Source organism: Salmo salar, chromosome ssa25 (assembly GCF_905237065.1).
Source record: "Salmo salar chromosome ssa25, Ssal_v3.1, whole genome shotgun sequence".
Lineage (NCBI taxonomy): Eukaryota > Metazoa > Chordata > Actinopteri > Salmoniformes > Salmonidae > Salmo > Salmo salar.
Window position 1 is genome coordinate 53,324,542 of NC_059466.1, and position 12,809 is coordinate 53,337,350.

Genomic DNA, 12,809 nt, shown 5'->3' on the forward strand with positions numbered 1-12,809 from the left:
AACCAACCTGTTATACCGTCTGGTAACCAACCTGGTAACCAACCTGTTATACCGTCTGGTAACCAACCTGTTATACCGTCTGGTAACCAACCTGTTATACCGTCTGGTAACCAACCTGTTATACCGTCTGGTAACCAACCTGTTATACCGTCTGATAACCAACCTGTTATACCGTCTGGTAACCAACCTGTTATACCGTCTGATAACCAACCTGTTATACCGTCTGGTAACCAACCTGTTATACCGTCTGGTAACCAACCTGTTATACCGTCTGGTAACCAACCTGTTATACCGTCTGGTAACCAACCTGTTATACCGTCTGGTAACCAACCTGTTATACCGTCTGATAACCAACCTGTTATACCGTCTGGTAACCAACCTGTTATACCGTCTGGTAACCAACCTGTTAACCAACCTGTTATACCGTCTGGTAACCAACCTGTTATACCGTCTGGTAACCAACCTGTTATACCGTCTGGTAACCAACCAACCTGTTATACCGTCTGGTAACCAACCTGTTATACCGTCTGGTAACCAACCAACCTGTTATACCGTCTGGTAACCAACCTGTTATACCGTCTGGTAACCAACCTGTTATACCGTCTGGTAACCAACCTGTTATACCGTCTGGTAACCAACCTGTTATACCGTCTGGTAACCAACCTGTTATACCGTCTGATAACCAACCTGTTATACCGTCTGGTAACCAACCTGTTATACCGTCTGGTAACCAACCTGTTATACCGTCTGGTAAACAACCTGTTATACCGTCTGATAACCAACCTGTTATACCGTCTGGTAACCAACCTGGTAACCAACCTGTTATACCGTCTGGTAACCAACCTGTTATACCGTCTGGTAACCAACCTGTTATACCGTCTGGTAACCAACCTGTTATACCGTCTGATAACCAACCTGTTATACCGTCTGATAACCAACCTGTTATACCGTCTGGTAACCAACCTGTTATACCGTCTGGTAACCAACCTGTTATACCGTCTGATAACCAACCTGTTATACTGTCTGGTAACCAACCTGGTAACCAACCTGTTATACCGTCTGATAACCAACCTGTTATACCGTCTGGTAACCAACCTGTTATACCGTCTGGTAACCAACCTGTTATACCGTCTGGTAAACAACCTGTTATACCGTCTGGTAACCAACCTGTTATACCGTCTGGTAACCAACCTGTTATACCGTCTGATAACCAACCTGTTATACCGTCTGGTAACCAACCTGTTATACCGTCTGATAACCAACCTGTTATACCGTCTGGTAACCAACCTGTTATACCGTCTGGTAACCAACCTGTTATACCGTCTGATAACCAACCTGTTATACCGTCTGGTAACCAACCTGTTATACCGTCTGATAACCAACCTGTTATACCGTCTGGTAACCAACCTGTTATACCGTCTGATAACCAACCTGTTATACCGTCTGATAACCAACCTGTTATACCGTCTGATAACCAACCTGTTATACCGTCTGGTAACCAACCTGTTATACCGTCTGGTAACCAACCTGTTATACCGTCTGGTAACCAACCTGGTAACCAACCTGTTATACCGTCTGGTAACCAACCTGTTATACCGTCTGGTAACCAACCTGTTATACCGTCTGGTAACCAACCTGTTATACCGTCTGGTAACCAACCTGTTATACCGTCTGATAACCAACCTGTTATACCGTCTGATAACCAACCTGTTATACCGTCTGATAACCAACCTGTTATACCGTCTGGTAACCAACCTGTTATACCGTCTGGTAACCAACCTGTTATACCGTCTGATAACCAACCTGTTATACCGTCTGGTAACCAACCTGTTATACCGTCTGATAACCAACCTGTTATACCGTCTGGTAACCAACCTGTTATACCGTCTGGTAACCAACCTGTTATACCGTCTGGTAACCAACCTGTTATACCGTCTGGTAACCAACCTGTTATACCGTCTGATAACCAACCTGTTATACCGTCTGATAACCAACCTGTTATACCGTCTGATAACCAACCTGTTATACCGTCTGGTAACCAACCTGGTAACCAACCTGTTATACCGTCTGGTAACCAACCTGTTATACCGTCTGGTAACCAACCTGTTATACCGTCTGGTAACCAACCTGTTATACCGTCTGATAACCAACCTGTTATACCGTCTGGTAACCAACCTGTTATACCGTCTGATAACCAACCTGTTATACCGTCTGGTAACCAACCCGTTATACCGTCTGATAACCAACCTGTTATACCGTCTGGTAACCAACCTGTTATACCGTCTGGTAACCAACCTGTTATACCGTCTGATAACCAACCTGTTATACCGTCTGGTAACCAACCTGTTATACCGTCTGGTAACCAACCTGTTATACCGTCTGGTAACCAACCTGTTATACCGTCTGGTAACCAACCAACCTGTTATACCGTCTGATAACCAACCTGTTATACCGTCTGGTAACCAACCTGTTATACCGTCTGGTAACCAACCTGTTATACCGTCTGGTAACCAACCTGTTATACCGTCTGATAACCAACCTGTTATACCGTCTGGTAACCAACCTGTTATACCGTCTGGTAACCAACCTGTTATACCGTCTGGTAACCAACCTGTTATACCGTCTGATAACCAACCTGTTATACCGTCTGATAACCAACCTGTTATACCGTCTGGTAACCAACCTGTTATACCGTCTGATAACCAACCTGTTATACCGTCTGGTAACCAACCTGTTATACCGTCTGGTAACCAACCTGTTATACCGTCTGGTAACCAACCTGTTATACCGTCTGGTAACCAACCTGTTATACCGTCTGGTAACCAACCTGTTATACCGTCTGATAACTAACCTGTTATACCGTCTGGTAACCAACTTGTTAACCAACCTGTTATACCGTCTGGTAACCAACCTGTTATACCGTCTGGTAACCAACCTGTTATACCGTCTGGTAACCAACCTGTTATACCGTCTGATAACCAACCTGTTATACCGTCTGATAACCAACCTGTTATACCGTCTGATAACCAACCTGTTATACCGTCTGGTAACCAACCTGTTATACCGTCTGGTAACCAACCTGTTATACCGTCTGGTAACCAACCTGTTATACTCCAGCTGTCCCATTAACCAACCTGTTATACTCCAGCTGTCCCATTAACCAACCTGTTATACTCCAGCTGTCCCATTAACCAACCTGTTATACTCCAGCTGTTCCATTAACCAACCTGTTATACTCCAGCTGTCCCATTAACCAACCTGTTATACTCCAGCTGTTCCATTAACCAACCTGTTATACTCCAGCTGTTCCATTAACCAACCTGTTATACTCCAGCTGTCCCATTAACCAACCTGTTATACTCCAGCTGTCCCATTAACCAACCTGTTATACTCCAGCTGTCCCATTAACCAACCTGTTATACTCCAGCTGTTCCATTAACCAACCTGTTATACTCCAGCTGTCCCATTAACCAACCTGTTATACTCCAGCTGTCCCATTAACAGACCTGTTATACTCCAGCTGTCCCATTAACCAACCTGTTATACTCCAGCTGTCCCATTAACCAACCTGTTATACTGTCCCATTAACCAACCTGTTATACTCCAGCTGTCCCATTAACCAACCTGTTATACTCCAGCTGTCCCATTAACCAACCTGTTATACTCCAGCTGTCCCATTAACCAACCTGTTGTACTGTCCCATTAACCAACCTGTTATACTCCAGCTGTCCCATTAACCAACCTGTTATACTCCAGCTGTTCCATTAACCAACCTGTTATACTCCAGCTGTCCCATTAACCAACCTGTTATACTCCAGCTGTCCCATTAACCAACCTGTTATACTCCAGCTGTCCCATTAACCAACCTGTTATACTCCAGCTGTCCCATTAACCAACCTGTTATACTGTCTGGTAACCAACCTGTTAACCAACCTGTTATACCGTCTGGTAACCAACCTGTTATACTCCAGCTGTCCCATTAACCAACCTGTTATACTCCAGCTGTCCCATTAACCAACCTGTTGTACTCCAGCTGTTCCAGGGAGAAGATGTGTTTGTTGAAGTATTCCTGGAGCTTCTCGTTGGCGTAGTTGATGTTGAACTGCTCAAATCTGTTCACCTGCAGGAGGAGAAATATATATACTATACCTAGAAATATATATACTATACCTAGAAATATATATACAATACCTAGAAATATATATACTATACCTAGAAATATATATACTATACCTAGAAATATATATACTATACCTAGCAGGAAACAGAAATATATACTATAACAATATGCTAACTACCAACTATCCTAGCCTGGTCCCAGATCTATAACAGAACCATACTATCCTAGCCTGGTCCCAGATCTGTAACAGAACCATACTATCCTAGCCTGGTCCCAGATCTGTAACAGAACCATACTATCCTAGCCTGGTCCCAGATCTATAACAGAACCATACTATCCTAGCCTGGTCCCAGATCTATAACAGAACCATACTATCCTAGCCTGGTCCCAGATCTATAACAGAACCATACTATCCTAGCCTGGTCCCAGATCTGTAACAGAACCATACTATCCTAGCCTGGTCCCAGATCTGTAACAGAACCATACTATCCTAGCCTGGTCCCAGATCTATAACAGAACCATACTATCCTAGCCTGGTCCCAGATCTGTAACAGAACCATACTATCCTAGCCTGGTCCCAGATCTGTAACAGAACCACACTATTATAGCCTGGTCCCAGATCTATAACAGAACCATACTATCCTAGCCTGGTCCCAGATCTATAACAGAACCATACTATCCTAGCCTGGTCCCAGATCTATAACAGAACCATACTATCCTAGCCTGGTCCCAGATCTATAACAGAACCATACTATCCTAGCCTGGTCCCAGATCTATAACACCACTAACAGAACCATACTATCCTAGCCTGGTCCCAGATCTGTAACAGAACCACACTATTATAGCCTGGTCCCAGATCTATAACAGAACCATACTATCCTAGCCTGGTCCCAGATCTATAACAGAACCATACTATCCTAGCCTGGTCCCAGATCTGTAACAGAACCACACTATTATAGCCTGGTCCCAGATCTATAACAGAACCACACTATTATAGCCTGGTCCCAGATCTATAACAGAACCATACTATCCTAGCCTGGTCCCAGATCTATAACAGAACCACACTATTATAGCCTGGTCCCAGATCTATAACAGAACCATACTATCCTAGCCTGGTCCCAGACCTATAACAGAACCATACTATCCTAGCCTGGTCCCAGATCTATAACATCACTAACAGAACCATACTATCCTAGCCTGGTCCCAGATCTGTAACAGAACCATACTATCCTAGCCTGGTCCCAGATCTATAACAGAACCATACTATCCTAGCCTGGTCCCAGATCTATAACAGAACCATACTATCCTAGCCTGGTCCCAGATCTATAACAGAACCATACTATCCTAGCCTGGTCCCAGGTCTATAACAGAACCATACTATCCTAGCCTGGACCCAGATCTATAACAGAACCATACTATCCTAGCCTGGTACCAGGCCAGTAACATCACTCAGGCTAATCCAACTTCCTTCAAATGCTGCAGGATCTATTACTTTATAAACACAAAGCTACCTCAAAGTTCTCGAAGCCGAAGATGTCGAGGATGCCGATGGACTTGAAGTTGTCCTTCCCTCTGACCTTCTGGTTGATCCGTGTGATGATCCAGGAGAAAGACTGGGCGTACAACGCCATGGCGACCGAGTCCCGAGAGTCCACCGCCTGTCAATCAAATGATCAGACAATGAAAGGGTTTTAATTCATATACAGGCCAAACCAGACAAGTACAGCTATGTCCCAAACATCGCCCTACTCCCCTTTATAGTGCACTACTTTTGACCAGTGCACTGAATATTAATCCGTCAACAGTGACTCTCTAGGCCCCAGTTAAACCACGTCAGTGACTCTCTAGGCCCCAGTTAAACTACGTCAGTGACTCTCTAGGCCCCAGTTAAACTACGTCAGTGACTCTCTAGGCCCCAGTTAAACAACGTCAACAGTGAATCTCTAGGCCCCAGTTAAACTACGTCAGTGACTCTCTAGGCCCCAGTTAAACTACGTCAACAGTGACTCTCTAGGCCCCAGTTAAACCACGTCAGTGACTCTCTAGGCCCCAGTTAAACTACGTCAACAGTGAATCTCTAGGCCCCAGTTAAACCACGTCAGTGACTCTCTAGGCCCCAGTTAAACCACGTCAGTGACTCTCTAGGCCCCAGTTAAACTACGTCAGTGACTCTCTAGGCCCCAGTTATACTACGTCAGTGAATCTCTAGGCCCCAGTTAAACTACGTCAGTGAATCTCTAGGCCCCATTTAAACTATATCAACAGTGACACTCTAGGCCCCAGTTAAACTATGTCAGTGACTCTCTAGGCCCCAGTTAAACTATATCAACAGTGACTCTCTAGGCCCCAGTTAAACTATGTCAGTGACTCTCTAGGCCCCAGTTAAACTACGTCAGTGAATCTCTAGGCCCCAGTTAAACTATATCAACAGTGAATCTCTAGGCCCCAGTTAAACTATATCAACATTGAATCTCTAGGCCCCAGTTAAACTACGTCAGTGAGTCTCTAGGCCCCAGTTAAACTACGTCAGTGACTCTCTAGGCCCCAGTTAAACTACGTCAGTGAGTCTCTAAGCCGCAGTTAAACTACGTCAGTGACTCTCTAGGCCCCAGTTAAACTACGTCAGTGAATCTCTAGGCCCCAGTTAAACTACGTCAACAGTGAATCTCTAGGCCCCAGTTAAACTACATCAACAGTGAATCTCTAGGCCCCAGTTAAACTACATCAGTGAATCTCTAGGCCCCAGTTAAACTATATCAACAGTGACTCTCTAGGCCCCAGTTAAACTACGTCAGTGAATCTCTAGGCCCCAGTTAAACTACATCAACAGTGAATCTCTAGGCCCCAGTTAAACTACGTCAGTGACTCTCTAGGTCCCAGTTAAACTACATCAGTGACTCTCTAGGCCCCAGTTAAACTACGTCAACAGTGAATCTCTAGGCCCCAGTTAAACTATATCAACAGTGAATCTCTAGGCCCCAGTTAAACTACGTCAGTGAATCTCTAGGCCCCAGTTAAACTACGTCAGTGAATCTCTAGGCCCCAGTTAAACTATATCAACAGTGAATCTCTAGGCCCCAGATAAACTATATCAACAGTGAATCTCTAGGCCCCAGTTAAACTACGTCTGTGAATCTCTAGGCCTCAGTTAAACTACGTCAGTGACTCTCTAGGCCCCAGTTAAACTACATCAACAATGAATCTCTAGGCCCCAGTTAAACTACGTCAGTGACTCTCTAGGCCCCAGTTAAACTATGTCAGTGACTCTCTAGGCCGCAGTTAAACTACGTCAACAGTGAATCTCTAGGCCCCAGTTAAACTATATCAACAGTGAATCTCTAGGCCCCAGTTAAACTACGTCAGTGACTCTCTAGGCCCCAGTTAAACTATGTCAGTGACTCTCTAGGCCCCAGTTAAACTACGTCAGTGAGTCTCTAGGCCCCAGTTAAACTACGTCAACAGTGAATCTCTAGGCCCCAGTTAAACTATATCAACAGTGAATCTCTAGGCCCCAGTTAAACTACATCAGTGACTCTCTAGGCCCCAGTTAAACTACGTCAGTGAATCTCTAGGCCCCAGTTAAACTACGTCAGTGACTCTCTAGGCCCCAGTTAAACTACATCAACAATGAATCTCTAGGCCCCAGTTAAACTACGTCAGTGACTCTCTAGGCCCCAGTTAAACTATGTCAGTGACTCTCTAGGCCCCAGTTAAACTACGTCAACAGTGAATCTCTAGGCCCCAGTTAAACTATATCAACAGTGAATCTCTAGGCCCCAGTTAAACTACATCAGTGACTCTCTAGGCCCCAGTTAAACTACGTCAGTGAATCTCTAGGCCCCAGTTAAACTACGTCAGTGAATCTCTAGGCCCCAGTTAAACTATATCAACAGTGAATCTCTAGGCCCCAGTTAAACTACGTCAGTGAATCTCTAGGCCCCAGTTAAACTATGTCAGTGAATCTCTAGGCCCCAGTTAAACTACGTCAGTGACTCTCTAGGCCCCATTTAAACTACGTCAGTGACTCTCTAGGCCCCAGTTAAACTACATCAACAATGAATCTCTAGGCCCCAGTTAAACTATGTCAGTGACTCTCTAGGCCCCAGTTAAACTACGTCAACAGTGAATCTCTAGGCCCCAGTTAAACTACATCAACAGTGACTCTCTAGGCCCCAGTTAAACTACGTCAGTGAGTCTCTAGGCCCCAGTTAAACTACGTCAGTGAATCTCTAGGCCCCAGTTAAACTACGTCAGTGAATCTCTAGACCCTAGTTAAACTACGTCAGTGAGTCTCTAGGCCCCAGTTAAACTACGTCAGTGAATCTCTAGGCCCCAGTTAAACTATATCAACAGTGAATCTCTAGGCCCCAGTTAAACTACGTCAACAGTGAATCTCTAGGCCCCAGTTAAACTACGTCAGTGACTCTCTAGGCCCCAGTTAAACTATATCAACAGTGAATCTCTAGGCCCCAGTTAAACTACGTCAACAGTGAATCTCTAGGTCCCAGTTAAACTATGTCAGTTACTCTCTAGGCCCCAGTTAAACTACGTCAGTGACTCTCTAGGCCCCAGTTAAACTACGTCAACTGTGAATCTCTAGGCCCCAGTTAAACTACATCAGTGAATCTCTAGGCCCCAGTTAAACTACGTCAGTGACTCTCTAGGCCCCAGTTAAACTACGTCAGTGACTCTCTAGGCCCCAGTTAAACTACGTCAGTGACTCTCTAGGCCCCAGTTAAACTACGTCAGTGAGTCTCTAGGCCCCAGTTAAACTACGTCAGTGAATCTCTAGGCCCCAGTTAAACTACGTCAACAGTGAATCTCTAGGCCCCAGTTAAACTACGTCAGTGACTCTCTAGGCCCCAGTTAAACTATATCAACAGTGAATCTCTAGGCCCCAGTTAAACTATATCAGTGAATCTCTAGGCCCCAGTTAAACTACGTCAGTGAATCTCTAGGCCCCAGTTAAACCACGTCAGTGAATCTCTAGGCCCCAGTTAAACTACGTCAGTGAATCTCTAGGCCCCAGTTATACTACGTCAGTGAATCTCTAGGCCCCAGTTAAACTACGTCAGTGAATCATGATCAAACAGTCTTCCGGTACAGCTGGTGCCCTCATGCATGTTTCAAGGTTATTTGCCTCGAAGCGAACATAGAAGTAGTTTATCTCGTCCGGTATGCTCGTGTCACTGGACAGCTCTCGGATGTCACGTGATTGTAGCTGGTTGTAGCTTGTCCTATCCGATAACCTGGCACACATTATCCCTATGCTAACAACTTGATGTACAAGTAACCTCCTGGACAGGATGCTAGTCTATTGCAGGGCCACAATGTTGCAGGACTGTAATTCATCTGTGGGAGCAGCAGCCATGTTGAATAGAGAATAGAGCTGGACTGGTGGCTCCAGGAACTCCATCAGAGAGCAGAGGAATGACTGTTTGTCCAGGTTATAACCAGGGATATGGGTTAGGATGGCTGTTTGTCCAGGTTATGACCAGGGATATGGGTTAGGATGGCTGTTTGTCCAGGTTATGACCAGGGATATGGGTTAGATGGTAGGATGGCTGTTTGTCCAGGTTATGACCAGGGATATGGGTTAGGATGGCTGTTTGTCCAGGTTATAACCAGGGATATGGGTTAGGATGGCTGTTTGTCCAGGTTATAACCAGGGATATGGGTTCGGATGGCTGTTTGTCCAGGTTATGACCAGGGATATGGGTTAGACGGTAGGATGGCTGTTTGTCCAGGTTATGACCAGGGATATGGGTTAGACGTTAGGATGGCTGTTTGTCCAGGTTATGACCAGGGATATGGGTTAGGATGGCTGTTTGTCCAGGTTATGACCAGGGATATGGGTTAGATGTTAGGATGGCTGTTTGTCCAGGTTATTACCAGGGATATGGGTTAGACGGTAGGATGGCTGTTTGTCCAGGTTATGACCAGGGATATGGGTTAGGATTGCTGTTTGTCCAGGTTATGACCAGGGATATGGGTTAGACGGTAGGATGGCTGTTTGTCCAGGTTATGACCAGGGATATGGGTTAGACGTTAGGGCCACTGTGTCTGCATCTCAAATGACATTCCCTATATAGTGCACTACTATAGACCAGATCCCTATTCCCTATATAGTGCACTACTTTAGACCAGAGCCCTATTCCCGATATAGTGCACTACTATAGACCAGAGCCCTATTCCCTATATAGTGCACTACTATAGACCAGATCCCTATTCCCGATATAGTGCACTACTATAGACCAGAGCCCTATTCCCTATATAGTACACTACTATAGACCAGAGCCCTATTCCCTATATAGTGCACTACTATAGACCAGAGCCCTAAGGCACCCTATTCCCTATATAGTGCACTACTATAGACCAGAGCCCTATTCCCTATATAGTGCACTACTGTAGACCAGAGCCCTAAGGCACCCTATTCCCTATATAGTGCACTACTATAGACCAGAGCCCTATTCCCTATATAGTGCACTACTATAGACCAGGGCTCATTGACCAGAGGCCAACATGGTCCAAAGTAGTGCACTATATAGGGGATAAGAGAGAGAGAGAGAGAGAGAGACAGAGAGAGAGACAGAGACAGAGACAGAGACAGAGAGAGACAGAGACAGAGACAGAGAGAGAGAGAGAGAGAGAGAGAGAGAGAGAGAGAGGGAGAGGGAGAGGGAGAGGGAGAGAGAGAGAGATACTGGTATAGTCTGGACTGAGCTATTTGTTTGAATCATGAAAAGCTTTCTTACCCTGGCTCTGTCTGCATATTGACATTCCGTGGGCATGAGACTCTTAGTTCCGAAGACGAATAGTTTAACATAATTCAAACCTCAAAGATTTCTATTGGTCTATAGATGCTGGAAAAGACCCGAAAATGCAACAATATATTTAAATATATTTCAAATCTAACCTCTGAACACATCACATTTCTCACATATTCATTCAAATGAGACAGTAGTCTGGACAATTGAAGCCAACGATGAGAATAATTCTGCTTATGTCCCATGTCATTTCCAATTGTGTGTTAGACTGTCCCTAGTAGAGAAGATGTGTTACTGTCCCTAGTAGAGAAGATGTGTTACTGTCCCTAGTAGAGAAGATATGTTACTGTCCCTAGTAGAGAAGATGTGTTAATGTCCCTAGTGGAGAAGATGTGTTAGACTGTCCCTAGTGGAGAAGATGTGTTACTGTCCCTAGTAGAGAAGATGTGTAAGACTGTCCCTAGTGGAGAAGATGTGTTACTGTCCCTAGTAGAGAAGATGTGTTACTGTCCCTAGTGGAGAAGATGTGTTACTGTCCCTAGTAGAGAAGATGTGTTACTGTCCCTAGTGGAGAAGATGTGTTACTGTCCCTAGTGGAGAAGATGTGTTAGACTGTCCCTAGTGGAGAAGATGTGTTAGACTGTCCCTAGTGGAGAAGATGTGTTACTGTCCCTAGTGGAGAAGATGTGTTAGACTGTCCCTAGTGGAGAAGATGTGTTAGACTGTCCCTAGTGGAGAAGATGTGTTACTGTCCCTAGTAGAGAAGATGTGTTAGACTGTCCCTAGTAGAGAAGATGTATTACTGTCCCTTGTAGAGAAGATGTGTTACTGTCCCTAGTAGAGAAGATGTGTTACTGTCCCTAGTGGAGAAGATGTGTTACTGTCCCTAGTGGAGAAGTTGTGTTACTGTCCCTAGTGGAGAAGATGTGTTACTGTCCCTAGTAGAGAAGATGTGTTACTGTCCCTAGTAGAGAAGATGTGTTACTGTCCCTAGTAGAGAAGATGTGTTACTGTCCCTAGTGGAGAAGATGTGTTACTGTCCATAGTGGAGAAGATGTGTTACTGTCCCTAGTGGAGAAGATGTGTTACTTACCCTAGTAGAGAAGATGTGTTAGACTGTCCCTAGTAGAGAAGATGTGTTACTGTCCCTTGTAGAGAAGATGTGTTAGACTGTCCCTAGTGGAGAAGATGTGTTAGACTGTCCCTAGTGGAGAAGATGTGTTAGACTGTCCCTAGTGGAGAAGATGTTAGACTGTCCCTAGTGGAGAAGATGTGTTAGACTGTCCTTAGTGGAGAAGATGTGTTAGACTGTCCCTAGTAGAGAAGATGTGTTAGACTGTCCCTAGTAGAGAAGATGTGTTACTGTCCCTTGTAGAGAAGATGTGTTAGACTGTCCCTAGTGGAGAAGATGTGTTAGACTGTCCCTAGTAGAGAAGATGTGTTACTGTCCCTAGTAGAGAAGATGTGTTAGACTGTCCCTAGTAGAGAAGATGTATTACTGTCCCTTGTAGAGAAGATGTGTTACTGTCCCTAGTGGAGAAGATGTGTTACTGCCCCTAGTGTAGAAGATGTGTTACTGCCCCTAGTGTAGAAGATGTGTTACTGTAGGTCAGTCTGAGCCTCTATTGTGTTACTGACGGAGATCATTATCACTGGGTTTTATTGTTAGGAATTGGAAAGAAAGAACAAGAAATGGTGCAAAGTCACGCAAGGGATTTAGAGAGAGAGAGGCAGGCATGGGGGATAGAGAGAGAGAGGCAGGCATGGGGGGTAGAGAGAGAGAGGCAGGCATGGGGGGTAGAGAGAGAGAGGCAGGCATGGGGGATAGAGAGAGAGAGGCAGGCATGGGGGGTAGAGAGAGAGAGGCAGGCATGGGGGGTAGAGAGAGAGAGGCAGGCATGGGGGGGTAGAGAGAGAGAGAC

At 45.1% G+C, this 12,809-nt stretch overlaps 1 protein-coding gene across 1 annotated transcript in view; it reads right to left on the reverse strand.

Moving 5' to 3' along the window:
- Positions 1-12,809, reverse strand: part of LOC106586950 (unconventional myosin-X) — a 268,076-nt gene that overhangs the window by 111,672 nt on the left and 143,595 nt on the right. The window contains exons 11-12 of the mRNA XM_045707324.1: positions 5,632-5,778; positions 4,020-4,120 (exon numbers count right to left, since the gene is read on the reverse strand). Of these exons, the coding sequence (XP_045563280.1) occupies positions 4,020-4,120; positions 5,632-5,778 (248 nt within the window). The remainder of the gene's footprint in view (positions 1-4,019; positions 4,121-5,631; positions 5,779-12,809) is intronic.